This window comes from Etheostoma cragini, chromosome 14 (genome assembly GCF_013103735.1).
Source record: "Etheostoma cragini isolate CJK2018 chromosome 14, CSU_Ecrag_1.0, whole genome shotgun sequence".
NCBI lineage: Eukaryota > Metazoa > Chordata > Actinopteri > Perciformes > Percidae > Etheostoma > Etheostoma cragini.
The window spans coordinates 12,335,886-12,356,532 of NC_048420.1; the positions used below are offsets into that span (position 1 = coordinate 12,335,886).

The window sequence follows — 20,647 nt, forward strand, 5'->3', positions numbered from 1 at the left end:
ATCACTGTGCACAGTCATTCAGATGGCTGGATTAGAAACTAAGGCACATACCCTGAATGTCCTTTACAAAAAAAAAAAAGAGATGCTTTTATGCTCCGTCCGGTCACCCTGCGTTTTCTCAAACATACAATTAAGCACACTTGAGACAGTTACATTTTCAAAGTTTTTTTGTTCAGTTTGGTTTCAAAATAAAGATCACACAATTGTTTAGAGACAATCTACAACAGGAGTTACAAAAAATAGTTGCCCAGGCAATAAGCATACACAGGTTCTGTTAACTATACACATATGGTTACAGGTGTGCTCGTAGTAAATATACACAAGGCTGCTCCAAATGTACACCGCACTGTGGCAGGCTGCCTCTCTCACCCAAAAGGACATGGACAGTATGATACAGCACTTACAGCACTAGAGAAATGCCAAAAAAAAACACAAGAATCTTCTCTGTACAATCCATGGGTTTACCACTCTGAAAACAGTCATGAGTAATAGAGGGTTTGGGGGGCGGGGGAGGTTAAATGAGTAAAAGTTATTTCTCCCACCCAGCCAGTATACCCATACACATGACACATTTCATGGGGTAAAGCATTCCTATAAAAAGATCTTAAAAAAAGGTCAAAAACAAAAAACCTTCCAACATAAACCAGAAGACACCACTAAGTCGAACAGAAAGTGTCCAATTGGGAGTCAATGGGAGATTGACGTCTTAAGTTAAGCAGTGACAAGATAAAGATAAAACCAAGCGTGGCGAATCTTTGTACAAGTACTACGCTGTATAGAAAGGGCTTTTCAAAACAAAAATTTGATATTACAATTTACAATATACAACAACTCATATGTCACAACCAAGGAGGTGAGAATATACACTGAAATGCACAGGGTTTTTTTTTTTTCTAAGATTTTTCAGAGTGAGTTTTTTTTCCATTTTTCTTCTCATACCAAAAAGGGTGGTAAAGCACTTTTACATTACAAGGGTTTACAAATGTACAATTATACAGTCAGAAGTATGTGGTCACTACTAGGATACATTATAGATACAGATTCAACATCAAAAACCAGAAAAACTACAAAGTTTTATATATATATTTATATATATATGCAAAGGTCTACACCAAGTATACACGTTATATTTATAGAAGCAAGACCAGAAAACGAATCTCCCATGCTAAATGATCTGTCTGCTGGTTAGCTAATGGCAAGTGTGCATTCGTCTATGATTCTGTGATGTCTGACAAATTAAATACTCGTTCCATCTCATAGTGGTAAATAGCTAGGATGGGAGGAGGGGATACTAGGATTGTGTGTGCAGCAGTAGCAAAAAGTGAAATGACTTGCGTTTCTCAGAAAAGAGGAAATTAAAGGAAAAACAAAAAGGAGGGAGCCGAGTGATTAGTGGAACAAGTCTCACCTCTCTCTCTCGCTCTCTCTGTCTCTGTCTCTCTCTCTCTCTCTCTCTCTCTCTACACTCCGTCCTCCTACCCTCCCTCCCCCAGCAGTACAGTGGGCCTGGGATCGGGCACGGGAGGGGCAAAAAAAAAAAATCGGACAAAAAAAACTAAGGCTGCCTGAAGCAACAGGCTCCTCCCGAAGGGTTGTCATAGAAACAAGGGTACAAGAGGTACTCAACGTCCTTGGTGAGTAGGATTTGGAGGGGGGAAGTGGGCATGATGTCCTCTATCAGACAGGGACATGAGGGTGAGGCTGGTAGCCATGACAGCTTAAGGAGGCGGAGGTAAAGGGTGAGGGGGGGGGGGGGGGGTAGATCATGTCGTAGACTTGATTTAAGGTGCCGGGGAGGGGGGGTTACATGATGCCATTGGGAGGGCCACAGAGAGGACCCAGGTCAACGCCATTCTTCATGTAGTACTTCTCCAGCTTGGCCAGGATGTGTTTTCCATACGTATACTTCCTCAGGGTGGAAATGTGAGGCCGGATCTGCACAGAGACAAACCAAAAAAGAAAAACATGTATTGCATTTCTTCAAATTGGGCTTCCAAATTGGCAAACGTTTTAGGGCTTCTGTGGCTCTAAATATGAGACATTCATGGTAACCTTGCAAGCCTGAACGCTCCTCTGCTAACTAAACCCTTCTATAAAAAAAACTAAAATATTGGCCTGGAACCTACCTTGTGCATTACAATCTTGCGCTGGGAGGGCTCAGCCACATCGATCATCTTCTGCACCACATAGTTGGCGTACTGGTCCTTCATCATGGTGTATAAGGCACTGTGGGGGCCCTCAGTCAGGCTGCACACCTCTTCTATCAGCACTGCCCGTTCTGCCCGGGACGCATGGGTTACACACTTCTCCACCACATTACTAGAGAGAAGAAGGGAGGGATGAGCATAAAAGTACATTTAAAAGGGAGAAGGTCTGGCTGCAATTGTGGAGTAAAAAAAAAAAAAACTGTTTTAAAGAAGGAGGGAAGATGAGACCGAAACCTTGTATGTGTGTTCCCTTTACCTTGCAAACTTGTGCTGGCTGAGTCCCAGGACATTGCCTCTGATCTCAGCCACTATCTTGCTCTTATCCTCAGCTCGGCCGTGCTCTAAAACGTGCTGGATCACGTAGTTGCCGTATTGGTCCTAAATAAAACAAACCACACAAAAACACTACTAAAACGAGAGGACACCAGCTGGTGCTTCGGACGTCACATCAAACATGCATCAGACTTCAAAAATCTGGACTGAGAGACGCTTTATGCGGTGTCACTATCCTGAAAAACATAACTGGTGGAAGAAGAAGAAGAAAAAAAAAGCAGCAAGTGCTAGTTTGTTTGTGTTACCTGCACAAGCTGTTCTGTGTGTTGATGGAGCTCCTCCAGTATAGGCAGCGTCTGTTCAGGAAGGCAATGTTCAAGAATGCGCTGGATGACTCGACAGCCATAAGGATGAGTGGAGAGGGCAAAGACCTGAGAGACGCAAATAATTACACGTGTTTACTTATTCAACATACACCAAATGGTCCTGTTGCTGTGGGTTGTACACAGTACTAATTTACCTTTGTTTAAACCGTTTTCCTTAAAGGGCACATGAAGTGTCCCCCCCCCCCCCCCCCCCCCCCCCCCCGCAGGGAAGGTGAAGGCAAATTCCTGTCATGCTTTCAGCTACACAAACAAATCTGAGCTACTGTTTAAAAAACATGCAGTTACACAACATGCAAACGTTTGAGAAGCAAAAACACTCAGATCAGTGAGATTAACTGTCAGAGTATCCTGGCTCCTCACAACTGAAACCTTTCATTAGTATCTTACTGAAATGCAAATGTATGGACACAAAATCTTTCTTTCAACACTTTATGCTAATGTAGCCTTTAGCTGGTGGAAGGATGATGTTGCCACTGGGCTGAGGTTTCTGTTGCTGTAGCAATGTACCATGTCCCTGGAAAGGACTGAGTACAAGTGTTTGTCTACTTTGGCGGTTACAAAATACTTGCTGCCTTAAGGCAGCAACAGTTTATGCATGTATACACGTGCGTGTGTACACGTGTGTGTGTCTCAACCAAGCACCTGCAGGACTCGGTGATCGAATATTAAAATATATTGCGAGTGTGTGCTCACAGACGGGACCCACCTGTCCCTTAAAGGCGTCTATGATGAAGTGCAGCGCGTGAGGCTGGACACATTCAATACACTTCTGCACCACGTGGTTACCGTTCTGGTCCTTCACACACTTCAACACATGGCCGTCCAGCTCCCGCACCATCTCGCTCTGCAGGGAGAAGGACAGAGGAAAAGGAAGAGGCAGAGTGTGGAGAAGGGCATGTAATTGTGAGGAATCAAATATTGCCTGAAAGCATTTTCCAAAGTCTCCTTCATTCTCACAGCCCAACATATAACATTGGGCTTCGGACAGTTGCCCTGGAGCAATCTATTGAGGTTCATGAAGGAGAGATTGCACGCAAACTTGAATGCCTGCAAGGAACCTGCTGTTCCACGAGGCAGCTCCAACATAAAACCAATAATGTAGATGAAAAATGCCATTTCAGAATGAGGAGTGCACTTCTTTATCACTGCAGGATTCTGCTATATAAACAGAAATTAGTGATCCATAAGTAATGCACCCTCATTCACGACTGAAATATGAGTACATGGACAGTAGATATGCTTTACAATTGGAACACTTCAAACAGGATATTTAGCCAAAATCACAGCAGGGTTATGGCAGTAAGGGTTCAATTAAGGTCATTTTAGTACAAAGGCACAGTCTGTTTCCACGGTTTATATTTCATACAGCGCAAAGAAAACTAGTGTACTTACAATGACCTGCTGATCAGAGGGGATGAACTCCAGAGCTTTCTGAATGACCCTACAGCCGTACATCTGCAGGGCCAGAGACAGCACATGACCTCGAATCCTCTCTGCCAGAGCTAGCTTCTGGTCCAGGCTGCCGAACTGAAACAAATACACACACACACACACACACACAAAATAAGCCTGTAAATCCTCTACTCCATTTGACAACACACAACACCACATACAATACACAGCCACACAGGCAGGGACCAAAATTAACACTCGCCAGTCGCCAAATGCGGGTAAATTGTCTCCACAAGAAGAAAAAAAAGCTTAAAACGCAACTTGTACGCTCAAAGTTAGGACTATCAAGTCAATTTGAAGTGAAGAAATATATTGTATAGCCTATTTAAATTTTTAACATTTATTTTAGGCTAATTGGTCGAACATCCTGTTGTCCGTTTACGGTTAAACATTTACATCCCTACCAGCAAGACTTGAAACCTCAACCAAAATAAGGTTGTTATGTGGACCTAAGTTACAAACAACCTTCAATTTAATAATATTTGCGGGGATTAAAGATATAACATATATAACAGCCAACTTGAAAAGTTAATTTCAGACACTGCAAACAGGCCACAAAGCACATCAACTTCAGGTGCATAATCAGAGAACCACTGACTGAGATTATTTAATTCAATCTTGGCGACTCAAATTAACTAGTTCACACTTTGATGACAATGACTTGAATTTCCATACACACCTCAAAAAACTTCTGGATGACATAATTTCCGAAGACATCCACCATGAGCTGGTAGGCCGCCTGCAGTATCTCACTGAAGACAAGCTGGCGCTCCGCTGAACTGGCTCGCTCCAATTTCAACTGGATAAACCTGTTAGAGACGGAGAGAATAAGCATTTTATTAACCACAGATACCTTTTGTTATTCTTCCATTTTCATTTTCAAAGCTTTTACAATATATATAAAAAGACTCTGGAGAAAGTATACAGCCTGCTCTCATAAAACACACTATATAGAGTGGATTCACAAAGTTTGGATGAACTTGAACACAGAGACAAACACATCAGACAGTGACAAAGCAATAAAGTGAAACAGATATACAAAGACAGAGAGAGCGGCTCCTATATCTTGAACCTGAGGGAACAGTCAGACAAAAGGAGATGAAATTCAGAGTGGAGAAAAGACAAGGAGAAGGAACCATGCAGCCTGCGAGGTGAAGTGAAGCAAAAAGCAGAGATAAAAAAGACAGTGATGTTGAAAAGACTGAGGAAAGAAAGCGTCTGGAATGTGCAGACTGGACGTCATGGTGTATTAATAAATCATTTCAGTAGAAAAGTGCAACTGCATCTGAGGCAGGGCTGGTTCAAACCAGACAGACCCAGAAACCAGGACCCCAGAGTGACCTCTAGGGGCCCTGCCCTCAAATAGGAACATCTCTGAATTATTTCACATAAAAGGAAGTACACAATTTGTTCTGTTATCAACACAAATACTTTATCACACACGGCCTAGCTTGCTAGCGCTAGCATGTGCTATGGTTAGCCACCTCGTCTCGACCAGTTATGTAGAAAGCCATGCAGATTTTAACAGCTCACCCGGAGACAGGAAGCAGAGGACGTTCAGAAACCCGTATCTCACTCAAAACAGCATGGGTAGTTGTTTTTTTCAGGCTATTCTACTTTATCACATTATGTCTGCCCACCTAGTGTTTCATGTTAGAAGACAATTTACCACCTTGAAACATGACTGAGCCTCTGACATGGATTACTGTGAGAGAAGTTGACTTTCACAAGCATGTTTGAGGCTTAAGCATGACTACACAATATAAACCTCAGTAGAATTTTTATTTTTATTAAAACTTGTGTATGACAATACTGTACGTCAAAATCTAACAAACTCAGATTTATGTGTACATTTAAAAAAAGAAAAAGAAATTGTTGCATTGGGATGGATCAATAAATTGGTTTAGAATCGAATCGTTGGCCTCAGAATCAAATGGTGAGGCACCCAGAGATTCCCACCACTAGAATGTGATCATACATTCCATATACAAAACTCCACACTGCCGAACATTGACCAGGCATACATGTCATAACGTTATTTATTATTCACCATAATGCCACTTTTAATGAGTAAAACGGTTGGTCTGTGGGAATAAGCCACTAGGGTAGCAGGGCTAACAATAGCCATTACATGTCAGCTCATATTGACAAAGATTGACAAAATTGTAAGGGGAAACGTGGTGACATTTTTGTTACCCACTAAGAACGATGATCCTAGATCGCGCTGAGACACATCGGCCAATGTCTAATTCAAAGATCGGTGACCAGAGAGAGCCTGTGTCAACATTTTGAAGATGTCAGAAATGTAAAGGGCCACTCCAATCTTACAAGTGTAACCATCAGTCTACTGGTCATGGTTACTATTACTCAGCTTGTAAATACAGCTGTATAATGTTTTCTGTGGCTCTGGAGGAGTTTTTCCAAGTCTGAAAAAATAACTCAAGTTTAATTTCTTGCTTTAGCTCTGAGTCTTCAAAAAATCTTCACAAAATCCCAGAACTGCAAACTGGTGACGCCAAGTCAGGGAAGATCTAGTGAAGTTGCATTATGAAAAAAGACAAAAAATTATATACAGTCTGACAATGATTACAAATAAGATTTTTATTAGACTGTCTTAGCACCGTGTGCTGTTTAACTTTAATTGAAAAGGTCCTTTAGCCATCAAATTTTGATGGTTCGTTATATTACATAATTTTTTTTAAATCTGTGATGAAAGGCACGTTAGTTAAATTGGGATATACCTGCATCGGTGCCCTGTGTTTTGTTGATGTGTTTTAAGGTTGGTGTGTGTGTGTGTGTGTGTGTACCTGCTGCCGTGCTGGTCCTGGCTGAACTCCATGATGTGGCCAGCAATGTCTCTGAGCTGCAGGTTGGGGTAGCGGTTGTTCCTGAAGTCCTCCAGCAAGCGGCTACGTCCTGACGGCATCACGTCTGACATGCCGTATCGTAGCCGTGACGATGGGAACAGCTGACTGCTGGGTGAAAAGAGGGAGGAGCCTGAGCTGGCTGCGCTGCGGTACTTGGCCTCTGCTCCTGGAGCTGCAGAGATGAAACGCCCACTGCCATTGGTCAGGCCTCCTTTGTGGTCAGAGAGAATAGGGAGGCGATTGTTAGAACTGGTACTGTTCAAATTCTGAGTCTAATAGTCCAAACTCCGGGATTAGAGGAAATCGGAAATACAAGGCCTGAACCGAAAAACAAGACCATGGATTATTCTTTAATTGATGACAGTACAGTATTAAAATGTTGGGATCTTGAAAATTGCATTATAGCTATGCAGCACAGAAACATAGCACTGGATGGCAGCACTGCCTCAAATATTGAGCTGGCTTACATTAAGAATTATTATCCTTTAATGTCTTCAATAGCACTAGATTGTGTTGTTTGACATTGAGTCTAACCTGTGTGTTTAAAGTCAAATGCATTGTAAAAATTCTCAAGCAACATATGTGCCAGGTGGTATCTAAGCACTTGTCTTTGGTTTTGTTGCTGCTGTACGGCTTCATTTGTAACCTGGTACTGGTACCCTGGCCCTTCTCCCCTGTCTACCTGACTGCGCCCTGTGTGAAGTCGCCGCACATTAGGAGAAAGAGAAGGGCAGGGACTGCTTCTCAGCTCCTCACAAAACAGATTCAGAGAGAAGGGACTGTTTAGGCAGCCACAGGAGAGAAATATCTCATGTGCTCGCCGGACAATACTGGTGTCTTTTTTACAGAAATTCGCCAGAAAAAGTCGGGAAGGGGGTCTGAAAAGTCGCTAAATCTAGAGTTGGCAACACTGTGTTCATGGAGACACTGTGTGCACGGAGGGGCGTATGTGTATATCTATCTATCTATCTAGTGACATCCCGCGGTTAATGTGTCAAAGGCCCATTCTGAGCCAGGAACCCTGCATGCGTCAATAAGAAGATGGTGCAGTGACACTCGTGAAATGTTTTCAGCTGTGTCCTTAAAAATTTAAGTTTTTAAAAATAATGGGACCAATCAGATAAATTGAGCTAACCGATGGTCATAGCTGGTACTAGCTATGAGCTTAGCGTTTGAGTCACAAAGTATCTGTTCAAGTTGATTACTGTGAAACAAAACCCAGTCAACAATGGTAATCTGAATCACTTAAATCAAAGACACTTACCAAGATTAAGGTTGGATGAGGAGCTGTGATTGGACAGGGAAGGTGGGGGCGTTAGGGAATGGGAGGGGCCCTGGTTGGGAAGGGGCATGCCCACAGGGCCAGGGGAAGGACTGAAGCCCAAGGTGCCATTATAGAAGCCTCCGTGGCCAATCGGAGTGAGGCTGGAGGGCGTGCGTTTGTACAGCTCATTGTTGCCCGTCAGGGAGTCCCGCCTGGAACCGCTGCCACCACTTGAGTTGGCCACTAGAGGGAGACAAAGATATAAATAGGATCAAGCTATCTTGAGGAGGAGTTCATTGTTGCTCTTCTGTTCTTGTTTTTGTTTAACCATTAAGCTGGGGTGAGGAACTTTTGCCTAGCCCCTCTGGCAGTGAGATCAATTACACAAACACTGTTGAAGTGCTTAAAGGAAAAAAGAGTTAGACAATTCCATAAATACCCTCCTCATCTTGGTGTGTCGTAACTCTGACGCACCCTCTCAGAAAACGAAGCACTGCTACCTCTGCCACTTGGGCAGAATGATTTGCTTGCAGCACTTGAAAAGCCCCTTGGTGAAAAAACAGTTTGCCCGAGGTTTGCTCAGAGTTGAAATAATCACTCTGCCAAAGTAGAAGTGCTTTGCCTTCTGAGAATAGTTCCCAGTATGTACACGTTTAGAAGATGGCTGTGTCTCATGTGAACTCATTTGTACATGCTGTGAGTATAAAAATGAACAACATGGAAATAGGAAAATGCTGATATTTTGTCACTTATTGAGAGCAGTGGGCTAGTTGGAGCCGGTTAACTCCAGCATCTATGGTAAGCTAGGCTAGCTGAGGGTGCGCTAGACAGAGTTACAACACGGACGGAGATGAGAAGGGTATGTATGAACTAATCTAACCCCGGTGGATGCGATAAATAAGCTGAAGTCTCAATAAGATTGCGTGTTCCTTTGAAAAAAGCAGTGTGATTTATAATAACGATGTTTTGTTATACAGGTAGAACGGGTGCGCAGATAGCTCAGTTGGTAGAGCAGGCACCCACATATAGAGGTTTATTCCTCAACGCAATGGGCTGGGTTCGACTAACACATCCGGCCCTGTGCTGCATGTCATTCCCCCCCCTTTTCCCTTCTTCATCTGTCCTGTCAAAAAGAAAAGCTAAATATGCCCAAAACATTACACACTGGGACACACACATACTGCTCATCGCTGTGTGGAGTTAATAAACTACGTGTTAGGAGTACAAATGAGCTTTACTCATCCTTCAAGTGCGGTAGCATCAGAATAACGCCACAAACACCACAACTCAGATATACTGAGAAATCCAGAGAGCTTTCCCTGGCAGTAAAAGGCTTACCCAGAATTTTTTTTAAACTTGTTTGGCCAATGCTTGAATGTAACAGATTTGCATTTGTAAAAGTTCCACATTTTAACAGCTACATTTTATGCACGCCAGTTACATTTAATCTATAACTATGGACACAAAGAAACTTCAGCTGACGACTCTGACACACTCCAGCGGTGGACTGTCCGGTAAAGGTGTATTCCTACCTGCAGTGCCAAAGCCTCCCAGCGTGGCCCCTAGTGTGGCACCGAGGGAAGAGGAGGCTTGCTGGCTAAAGCCCAAGGAGGCAGAACCTGGTCCGGGTTGGCCGGAGCCCTGTGAGAAAAGAGAGGAACTCTGGGAGGAGGAGCTGAGGGAGGAGGATCCGTAGAAGGAGCTTCCACCCAGAGCGCCACCAGGGCCACCCTGCTGCTGAGCCTGCTGGGACGTCATGGCACGAAATGGACCATTGGCCCCACCACCTAGACCACCATTGGCGCCACCTGCAGAGGCTGCTGCTGCTGCAACTGGAGGGAGCGACAACAAAAACAAGAATTTTTCCCTTTTGGCCCACCAAAGTGTTCATTCTAACAACTTCCAACAAATCATATAACCTTTTAATACTCGTAGTAACTTAATTTAATTGATGACCAAATGCTGCAAAGATTTTTAGGTAGATGACTACATTTAGGAAGACTATTTTTTATCCCATAACCAACAATTATTTGCAATACATGGCCCACACTAGTGCCTACGTTCATGTTAACATAAACTCATGGGAACCAATTTTAGAAATCGAGACATGAAAATACAGTTGCGTAACCTCTTAATTGCATGTTCTGCATTGACGTGACATTCAGAACATGTTTTTAAAGACCATGGTGTGCAATCTGTTGTTTCTGTGCACAATATCCTTCTTTGTCCCGTTGGTCGGAGTGAGCTGGGACAGGCCAGACATTTGAGACATTGCATGCATTGCCGTCTTACCCGCTTGTGCTGCAGAAGGAGATATGATGACAGAGGCAGGGGCCATGAGGCGGACAGGGCCACTCCTACCTCCAGTGTTGACCACAAGGGCCCCCGTCTGATCATAGTAAGCTGCAGGGGCCAGGACTGGGTAGCCTGAGAAAAAGACAATAACAAAGGAATATTCAGAGTTAGGCCTGCACGATTCGGGGAAAAACCGGAATCACGATTGTTTAGCTTAGAACTGATATCACGATTCTCTGCCATGGTTTTTTTCTCACAAAGTTAATGTTTATTGCACACATGAACCATGACAAAACAAAACAAATTGGCAGTACCAAACACAGATTTTTTTTTGGCACCTGTAGCACATCACCACAAGCCTGTAAAGATAGAAGCTCCAATGAATAGAAGGGAGAGCATTGCAGCGGTTGGGAGCACTTTAAAACTTAGTTTAAATAGTCTGTGTTTAAAACTCACAGAAGAAAGTAGTAGCGTTTGTGATGCAGTCGGCTCTTAAATGAGAATCAAAGTAATACAAAAGTAGTTTGTTTTTTAAAAAGTAGAAGAAAAAAATAAATCGTGAACAGGGTATATTGAGATCACGATTTTATAACAATAATTTGTGCCGGCCTATTCGGAGTGTACCTAAATGTATTTTAGCATTACCTTTCTTTCATGTAGCAATAGACAGTGGTGGGTAATTTTAAACTGAACAGTCAGACTTAACAATTTTAGAACTTAAATATCTGGAAATTGTGCAGTATTAGCAAATGTAAATTTTTATTCATTTAGAGTTTTGCCAAAGTAATAAAAACAGTGTTGCAGAGCGTCACACTCACCAGGGACTCCTGCTGCTAACCCCTGTCCAAATGCAAGGGCTGAGTTGACTGCTGCTGCTGCAACCAGCTGGTCATTCTGCTGACTCTGTTGACCTTGGCTAGGGGTCAAAGGTCTCTGGTTTCCCCCACCACGCATCACCTTCACAAAAGGAAGAAAAACAAGGGGTATTTGAATCATCATCAATACGTATACTAATACAAAAATGGTGCTCCAAAATCTGTTACAAAGCAGAGAACCTGCAGTGTGCTGTGGAACTTTCTATAACGTTTACATGTTCACCTAGTTAACTTCTGAAATAATATGCCCACACACAGAGAGACAAATGGTAGCACGGAATAAATAGCCAGGATATAACAAATTCCCTTTTATTAGCATAAGCATACATGAGCAAAGGAGGAGTAAATGAACAGTTGGATGAAACATTTCCTGCTGGTTGGTTTATTATCTACACAAGCTAAGAAGGGTTTTCTGCTCATAGATATAAGACGAGCAGCAGTAACACTGAATGCACATTTCATCTGGCAAGCAGAGCTCTGAACATCTGAAAAACATCTTGAGCCACGCAATCAGTGTGCCAGTTTTTTTGGCAAGCAGCCGACTGACCTGCTGTTGGTTCTGCTGGCCCTGGTTTGCAGCCTGCTGATTGGCCGAGTTGTTGGCTGCAGCAGCCTGCTGCTGGAAAAGGTTGGCAGGATAGACCCCCCAGGGGGTCACACCGTAGTACTGGGGAGGCATCACTGCCGGACCTAGACGCAAATTCGCAAAATACAGGTGAGTTAGGACAACTGTGTCTGTATTTATACACATCCTTAAGAAATCCTTATCAATTTACTTAACAATCCTTTTAACAGCATCTTAATGGAGCTCAGGTTATATTTCAAAGCACATCTCACCGAGTGTAGCGGCTGCTGCGAGTCCGGCTGCGTAGGGGTCTGTCCCTGGTGGAGCAGCACTGATGATGTAAGGATTGGGCACAAAAGCTGGGGCCAGACCTGTGAGCACATGGAAAAGGTGACCCAGGGCCACAAGGTTCACAACTACTTACTTACTCAATCAAAACTGTAATTAAGATTCTAGAAAAGAACTTTAAAAAGTAAGCTCTCCAGATTTGTTAGGTTAGCACATGACCAAAATCTTTTTGAGATAATAATTAGGCTTGTTAAGCATTAGTTGCCTTTTGGTAATCCTAAGAATTATTAAACCTAGCGTTAACTAGTTACAATCTGACTGCGACAACATGTAGTTTCTTGCAACTTCTATGGTTAAACTAGAAGTTTCAGCACCAACTGAGTCACTGGTACTGACTTACAAACATCATTTGCAATTCCTGAATGGGGTCTTAATTTTGGTCTGACATTTAAGGGAAGTTAGATTAACAAAGCATACATAATATTACTTAAATAAAAGGCTTAGATAACATGATATTTACATTCAGTTATCCTGCTCAATTGTCCATGCATGCATACATCCACACTCTCTCTTACCAATGTGAGGCTGCTGTGCTGCTGCCAAGGCATACTGCTGTTGCTGGGCGGCTGTTAACTGCTGCACTGCTAGGGCGTTGTTTCTCTGGAACAGCTGCTAACAGCACATCAACAGGTGAATCACATTTTAATCTCAGGTAGAGCTAATGACAAATGTTTATGTCCTACTCCCTGCCTGTTCTTCTCACCTGCTGCTGGTTGGCGTAGTCGAATAAGCCCACAGTGGGCGCAGAGTCCATGGTCATCTGGGAGTTGTAGTCAAACTGAAGCGGCTCCATCACTGACTCCATGGGGTCCATGGTGACACCACCTTGTTCCACGCCAGAGAAGTCCTCAGGAGGTTTGGGGCCTCCACCGCCTCCCAGGGGTGTCAGGCCATCAGCCCCTACAACCCCTGGACCCCCAAGCAGGTCGCCCTCAGAACCAGGGGCCGCCATGTTGCCTGGGGGACGACTGCAAGGATAAAAAAGGAGGAGTTCAGTTTACCTCCATTGTAAAGCAAGAAGCATTTAAAGTTGTGAGTGGGTGTGTGCCTCCATCACGCTGAGCCCTACCCATACTCTTTGACATCGACATCAAGGCCGTTCTGCACGGGGAGCCCATTAGGGTTGATGACGTCGTTAATTACATCAGCTTCAACTTCCGTCAACTCTTTCATTTTCTCTCCTTCAAACGATGCTTTTGGCTTGTCCCTCTTCTCCTCCTCCACCTCTCCATCTCTCTGTCCCTGTGTGATGGACAGAGACAAGAGCTGATGATTTAACAGTGACAGATTGCAAACACAAGGCACAGGGTGAAAAGGACAGGCTGACATGGACAATGTGAAAGACGTGTCCTTGTTTGATAATCACGGGCTAACAGAGGACAAACAGTAAGAGAAAAATGACAAATAGGGTGTCGAGTTTATCAAAAGACGTGATGCTGAAGTTCTTTCATGTAAGTCAAGATTGTAACGACTAGAAAAAATAGTAAAAGAGAAAGAAAATGGATTATAAGGAAATGTGAATATGTAATACAGAACACAGTTCAAGACTTACATAAGGTCCTTTTCGGAGGCATGAATCTAGTTTGTCAGCCGGCGAAGAGGAGAGAACGTACTCCACCATGCTAACTCCCAGCCCTCCGCTCTCAGAGCGCGGTGACATCACCGAGCCCACCCCGACTTCACCACCGCCATGGAAACCTTGTCCTGGCCTACGAGACACCATGATTGGCTGAGACACTGAGTGATCTAACAGGAGAAGAAGAGGGACTGTTTAATTATATTCAAACATGGGGGGAAAGCAACAGTTGATCCACAGGCATGTTGTTTAGGCATGAAACTAGGGATGGAACAAGTAAAAATGTGTTGTATGCTCATGTATGTAAGGTATGTTTTGTGTGTTGACAATGAAGAAGTCGGACAATGTTTCTTATGTTCTTAGACAGAATTTTGTTAAGGCAAACATGCCACCCCAGAATCTTTTTACTGAAAGTGTAAATACAGTCAGGGTTACAATTTCAATGGATTGATTGATAGAGGTGTCACGAGATCTTGTCTAAAGCGTGACGATATAGAAGGGTGATTTCACTTTCACATCAGCTTTTAATTCTGACAGGAATCTGAATATATGTTTTCCAACACCAGATAGTGATTGTTCTGATCTCAAAGTTCTTGATAAACAAATCTGCTTTGTTTCACAAACAACCCTGCATTATTGACAGCCTACTGTCTGCCACCATATCACAAATGTAAGACTTGTATATACCTGAGGCACCCCATGCACTGTCCCTCCACTGGTCCAGAAAGATCCCTTTTGGTCCATCCTTCCCGGAGTCATCCGTCTCCCAGAACTTCTTTCCAGTCAGCAGCTGCTACAAAGTCACAGGAAAGCAGAGGACAAATAGGGGGAAGGGGAAAAACAAGGTAAAAAGGTTGCAGATTTTGAAAGCACATGGCTAAACTGGGAAAATAAAAAAGCTCTATGATACAGGGATTAGTTTGTATAACTGACCAACTGAGCTGAAAGATCCTCAAACAGGATAACCTTTAGAACGTTTGATTTGATTTATGTGTTAAGCTGCATTGCAATTTCCAGTAATAGACACATCTGGTGGAGGTACTTGTATCCCTGACTGCAACCCAAACAAACAAGTACAGGCTATTCTAACTGGGTGAGTGTGGCAGAAACAAAATAGCACACAACCACAATTAAAGCTATTTTCTAAGAGCAACCACAAAACAATTTGGGCTCATTTTTGAATAGTTTTGACTTACTCTAGGAAGCTCTAGCACCCATCAGCAGCTCATTTGAGTTTATCTCCATATCCCTCTTCACTTTTTATTCAGCACCTCTCTTGCTCTAAAAAGGCTACCTTGTTTCTGTAAATGTGATTAGTATCTTTTGGCAATGGGAAACTCTTGGTTGAATAGGGAGTCATAATCTGAAAATGCGTATGAGGCAAACATTATTCACCAATATGAGATACAAATGTACGTACATCAGCAATCGGTTCAACAACCCAAAACTAATTGAAGGCACTGGTCCAACATTAACATAATTACTAAGTGGACTGTGTGTAATTAAAGCCACCAGTCCAACCAGCTTAAATAAAAAAACATCTCTGCTCAGTCTCATCTTTCAGAGCTTTTCATTAGGGAACAATGGCAACATAAATCAACACTTTTGGCTCAAAGGCCTGCCACTAAGCAATTACGCCATATCTCTTTCCTTGATTTCCTACTATTCAAGTTTGACTTTCTGTGAGCAATCCATCATGTGCTTGTTCAGTCAGGTGCCTGTTGCCAAAGTGTTGACAAAGCATTTGACCTTTTCAGATCCAGAGAGTTTTGTTTTTGTAAGATTATTTCTTTGGCTTTTATGGCCTTTATTCAAGAGAATAGCTTGGAGACAGGAGGGAGGGGGGGGGGGGGGGACATGCAGCAAAGGGCTGTGGGTTGGATTCAAAACCGGGCCGCTGCCAAGAACTCAACTTACATGGGGCACAAACTCTACTGAGTGAGCTAGAGTTCACCCCAAATCCATTGAGTTTAATCCAAAGTTTAAATATTATAACTGTGCTGACATGATTAAGTAACCCCAGCCAAAATCCTTTATCAGATGAGGTATTAAAGCTGCCTCTCCAGGAACCATCACCTAATGTAGTGAAGAGATTTGTGTGTCCCAAAGAACCTGAGGGCTGTGTTGTCAGGAGCTTTGTGCTACTGGTAGGGTCTCCCACGGCAAAGTGGTCTCAGGGGGGCCAAACAAAGAATGGTTCAAAACCTCGTATGAATCACCGGGAGGGAGATGGAGTGACCCTGCCCAGAGGAACCCCGCGGGCCCCCTTCTGGAGGCAGGCCCGGACGAAGACCAAAAAAGCGACGTGGCACTTCTCTCCGTCCCATCGGCCCACCACCTGTGGGGGAACCGATGGGGTGGGTGTGCTGCCACATGAGTGCCGGTGAAGGTCAGGGGCCTTGACGGACCAGACCCCGGTGGCAGAGGCTGGCTCTGGGGACGTGGAATGGCACTTCTCTGTGGGGAAAGGAGCCGGAACTTGTGGGGGAGGTAAAGTTCTGGAACCATACTGCTGGATAGGGGTTGGACTCCCTTCTACTCCGGAGTTGTCCAGGGTGTGAGGTGCCGGGCAGTTTTGGGGATACTCACGAGCCCCTGTCTGAGCACAGCTACGTTGGCGTTTACCCCGGTGGACGACTACGGATCAAAACCAGAGTGGTTGTAAGTTGATGGAATTCTGTGCTAGTCATGGATTGTCTATAACAAACACTGTTTTCAAGCACAGGGATGCTCATAAGTGTATAGAGCATCCTAGGCCAAAGGTCAATGATCAATTTTATAATTGTTTTGTCTGATCTGAGGCCCCTTTTTTGGACACTCGGGTGAAGAGAGGGGTAGTTGCTGAGGTAGTTAAGAAACTCCACAGTGGCAAAGCCCCAGGGATTGATGAGATCCGTCCAGAAATGCTAAAAGCTCTGGGTGTGGAGGGGCTGTCTTGGTTGACACCCCTCTTCAACATTGCGTGGAGGTCTTGGACAGTGCCTAGAGAGTGGCAGACCGGGGTGGTGTTTCCCATCTTCAAAAAGGGGGACCAGAGGGTGTGTGCCAATTACAGGGGTATCACACTTCTCAGCCTCCCTGGTAAAGTCTACTCCAAGGTGCTGGAAAGGAGGGTTTGGCCGATAGTTGAACCTCAGAAGATGGATGGATGGATGGTATTAAAGCTGCATTGTCACATTAGTCACCTTCTTCTAGACCACACATGACTCGCCATCCAACCTGATGTCTCACCTCTCCCATGGCGCGTCCCTCCAGAGCCAGAGCTTGAAAGTCATGGTTCAGCTCGTCCATGGACCGCACCTGCAGACAGAGTGGCCAGTTATGTCTCCCATACTCAACCATAAGTAAACACATAAACCCAGCTGTAATTACCCATGTTAATTAGTAATTGCCTTGATAAATGATTTGTGCAACATTACAGTAGGCACCACTAAAATAAAGTTACGAAAGACTCAATAGATTGTTTGAATTGGCATTAGGGATGTAGGGATGGACAGTAAAAGTGAGTTCAATATGTTTAGAAAGCACTGACAGGCCTACACAAGCTAAACTAGTTTCAAACAGTATTTATTATATTACAAAAATATAGGCAATAGACTTGTAAAACCTATTTGAAAACTAGCCACTGAAACACTGTCAGGTAAGAACTTGAACCAGAGATATCTGACTTTGAGATCCAGGAAGATTAATTTACAACTTGAACATGAAGTTAAATATAAAGTTGTTTTTGACGTTACTTTGAAGTTGGATGTGGTTCTCAAATACAAACAAATCATAATAACACATTAATAACAATCTAACTTACGATGAACATTTACCAAAACTAAATAGTATAGCCACCAGCATATAACAAGAAAAAATACTAAGAACTTTATTAATTTCTACATAATAATTAACATAAATGTAACATATTGCTCAGTAACACAACTAAGCCACATCTATTACAGCACACATATCCATACTGGAGCAAACAGTGTAATACACCTTTAGCGAAGCAAGTGCCTCCACAGGCTTGTCTGTTTACCGGCAATTTCATGTCGCTAGCAAAACGCCCTAACACAACCTGAATATCAACATGTGGCTGCACAAGTAATATTAAACAATCTGCACATCTATCAGCTATGTAATAAGAAACACAGCAACAGCAATATTATCAAGATAATATCACTCTCTCCTTCCCTCCAAATAAATGTCATGTCGTCACATGGGCTAAACTTCCACATCCTAGCAGAACACTTATTGACGATAGCGAGGCTGTAAAACCCATGACAGTTAAGCAAGCTACAGAATAGTTCTAACTTACGTTCTGGGCTACCCACATCACTTCAAAGAAAAGAAAAAAAGATGAGGGAAAAAGTCTGCTGCTACATTCTGTCCCCTCCAGTCTGAGCGCAGTGCGCCTGCGCGGCAACTTTAGGTGCCTCAGACGAAGCTGGGAAGGATTAAACACAGGGTTTCCACAGTGTGCGATAATCCATCGCGATAAGGATATTTTAAAGGAAAAGGGTCATTGTTTGCGTCAAAATTTCTACCGTGGTTTACCGTAACACCGATAATCGTTGCATCCCTAATTGGCATCAAGTAAAATGTGTAGTTTGATTCCGTTTTTTTTGTACATTAAATGGCCACGGACGCTGGTGTTTAGAAACGTAGAACTGAAACTATGAAAAACGGTGTTTCCCTCTAACCCACACTTTCCCATGTTAGCAACAACAGTATTTTTTAGACCGAATTAAATTATTTGAATATGTCTATGGCACGATGTTATTGTATCATAAGAGCAAAGGTTTCTGTGTAAAAATGTTTCTGCGAACTTTTTACAAGCAAACAGTGTGACACATGACAAGATAAAATAAGAAAACCAGCGTTACCACTTGTGTGACACCAACACACACCTGGCTGTCATGGATGTTGTCTCCAGTGGGCCAGCGATGTTTGCCGGGCTGTTCACCATGCTGCCGCTGGAAGAAATAGTCTACCATGGCATCATCCTGGGAACGTCCAGCACCAGCCACACCCTTAAAGACAGACAGACACACACACACACAGACACACACACCTGAAATTACTGGCAACGGTAAGAAGCAGACAAACCACTGGACTCATGCAGGTATACATTGGCTTTTAAGTATTTACTTTTTTTTTTTTTTTTTTTTAAAGCTTGAGAATTTTCATAACATTTCAAATAGATGGGGAAAATATGAATTAGTGTTGATATGATGCAACTGAATAGCCAAATACACGCACAATGTATAGTAGTTTCCCAGGGGTGAAAGAGGCAGCTCAATCAAATACCAACACAACAAAATCATTCTTTCTAATGTTTTCAGCAAAACTACACCACCGTCTTTGTTCCACTACAAAAAGCCCAGTCTTTAGTTTCTTAGTAGAGAATATGGGATGCCTACTAGTTCTTCATCAGAACTAATAATCTGCTGGACATTATGTAATTAAATACATTCAATCCCATGTGGAAGTCATTATTTACTTATTCTGTCAGGCCATTAAACACCCAAGCATCTTTTTGAACTTTATGACCACATATTAAGAAGTCCAAATTTTTCATATGCATTTAAAAATAAAACACTTAAATGATGGAGGTATTTCGGCCACGTTGTCTCTTCTAAAACTCAAATACGTAATATATTTTCACTGGTAAACAAGTTAACGTCCTCTCTTACTCATTTTGAGGGAATATAAAAAAGTTCTCCACAACACACCATCATCAAAGATTTAGTGTTGTGGAAACAGCGGGGCTTGGTCATTTGCTCTACAAGCAAAGCGTGCAGCAGAACAAATTACCAACATGCCATCTGACTAAATTGTTACTTATCAGACATCTTGTTTTTTCTCCAGGATTTGTCATGAAAAATGCTAGGCTCGTTATCAAGAAGCAACATTCTAGACACACCTACAGGGTCTTCCCTACATACACGATTTTTTAGCCAGCGCCAATGGAAAGTATAGCATTTTTTTTAAACGTAAATAAAAGACATATCGCCCATAAATTGGTGCATCGAACTTTAACAGAATACAGTAAATGAAGTGTTTGACAATAAAAATATTTTGGGGCAGGACCCACCCCAAGCACATCATAGGCTATACTTCACCTGTATCCTTTTCTAGTTTGTTTTATATGTAAATAGTTACTCTTTTCTAAATGATCTTGTTATGGATTTTTTTTTAAATAAATAGTTCATAAACCTTTATTTGATTAGTTTATTACTGAACCCAGCCCTCACACTCCGCGACGTCACCACCACAAGTAAATTCTCAACCTGTGGGAAACACTGGACCCTATGAACGACTTCTATATTACGACTTACTTACTTAAATATTATTTATAACCAGCTTTAAAAGATTGTGGGATCTCTCTCAGATCCGACAATAGTCCACATGGAAGTCTGGCTTTAATTTTTTTGAACATTTTCAATTTTTTTTTGAACGGAAAATAATAACACGGATTCCATAGAAAGGGCCGTATGGGTGCCTAAATTTAAAAAAACGCTTACGCCTGTGACCCTGTAAAGTCGTATAAC

The 20,647-nt window shown here is 42.8% G+C and overlaps 2 protein-coding genes across 7 annotated transcripts in view; both read right to left on the reverse strand.

Annotated features, from left to right (window-relative positions):
* Positions 1–149: 149 nt before the first annotated feature.
* Positions 150–20,647, reverse strand: part of pum1 (pumilio RNA-binding family member 1) — a 25,912-nt gene continuing 5,414 nt past the window's right edge. Inside the window, exons 3-24 of one of the 5 annotated variants that reach the window (XM_034891640.1) lie at positions 19,004–19,126; positions 17,340–17,408; positions 14,796–14,898; positions 14,085–14,278; positions 13,602–13,774; positions 13,236–13,500; positions 13,048–13,141; positions 12,457–12,555; positions 12,167–12,309; positions 11,563–11,701; positions 10,742–10,876; positions 9,982–10,281; positions 8,450–8,692; positions 7,126–7,396; positions 4,998–5,127; positions 4,259–4,393; positions 3,573–3,710; positions 2,786–2,911; positions 2,464–2,585; positions 2,127–2,319; positions 1,465–1,935; positions 150–1,420 (exon numbers count right to left, since the gene is read on the reverse strand). In XM_034891640.1, the coding sequence (XP_034747531.1) occupies positions 1,804–1,935; positions 2,127–2,319; positions 2,464–2,585; positions 2,786–2,911; positions 3,573–3,710; positions 4,259–4,393; positions 4,998–5,127; positions 7,126–7,396; positions 8,450–8,692; positions 9,982–10,281; positions 10,742–10,876; positions 11,563–11,701; positions 12,167–12,309; positions 12,457–12,555; positions 13,048–13,141; positions 13,236–13,500; positions 13,602–13,774; positions 14,085–14,278; positions 14,796–14,898; positions 17,340–17,408; positions 19,004–19,126 (3,327 nt within the window). In that variant the 3' untranslated portion in view covers positions 150–1,420; positions 1,465–1,803. Of the gene's footprint in view, positions 1,421–1,464; positions 1,936–2,126; positions 2,320–2,463; positions 2,586–2,785; positions 2,912–3,572; positions 3,711–4,258; positions 4,394–4,997; positions 5,128–7,125; positions 7,397–8,449; positions 8,693–9,981; positions 10,282–10,741; positions 10,877–11,562; positions 11,702–12,166; positions 12,310–12,456; positions 12,556–13,047; positions 13,145–13,235; positions 13,501–13,601; positions 13,775–14,084; positions 14,279–14,795; positions 14,902–17,339; positions 17,409–19,003; positions 19,127–20,647 lie in introns of all 5 variants that reach the window. The other 4 variants (XM_034891639.1, XM_034891638.1, XM_034891636.1 and 1 more) reach the window with 4 other exon arrangements.
* Positions 19,135–20,647, reverse strand: part of nkain1 (sodium/potassium transporting ATPase interacting 1) — a 15,098-nt gene continuing 13,585 nt past the window's right edge. The window contains exon 9 of one of the 2 annotated variants that reach the window (XR_004659311.1): positions 19,135–19,167. The gene's annotated coding sequence lies outside the window, so the exon portion shown is untranslated. The remainder of the gene's footprint in view (positions 19,168–20,647) is intronic. The other variant, XR_004659310.1, reaches the window with a different exon arrangement.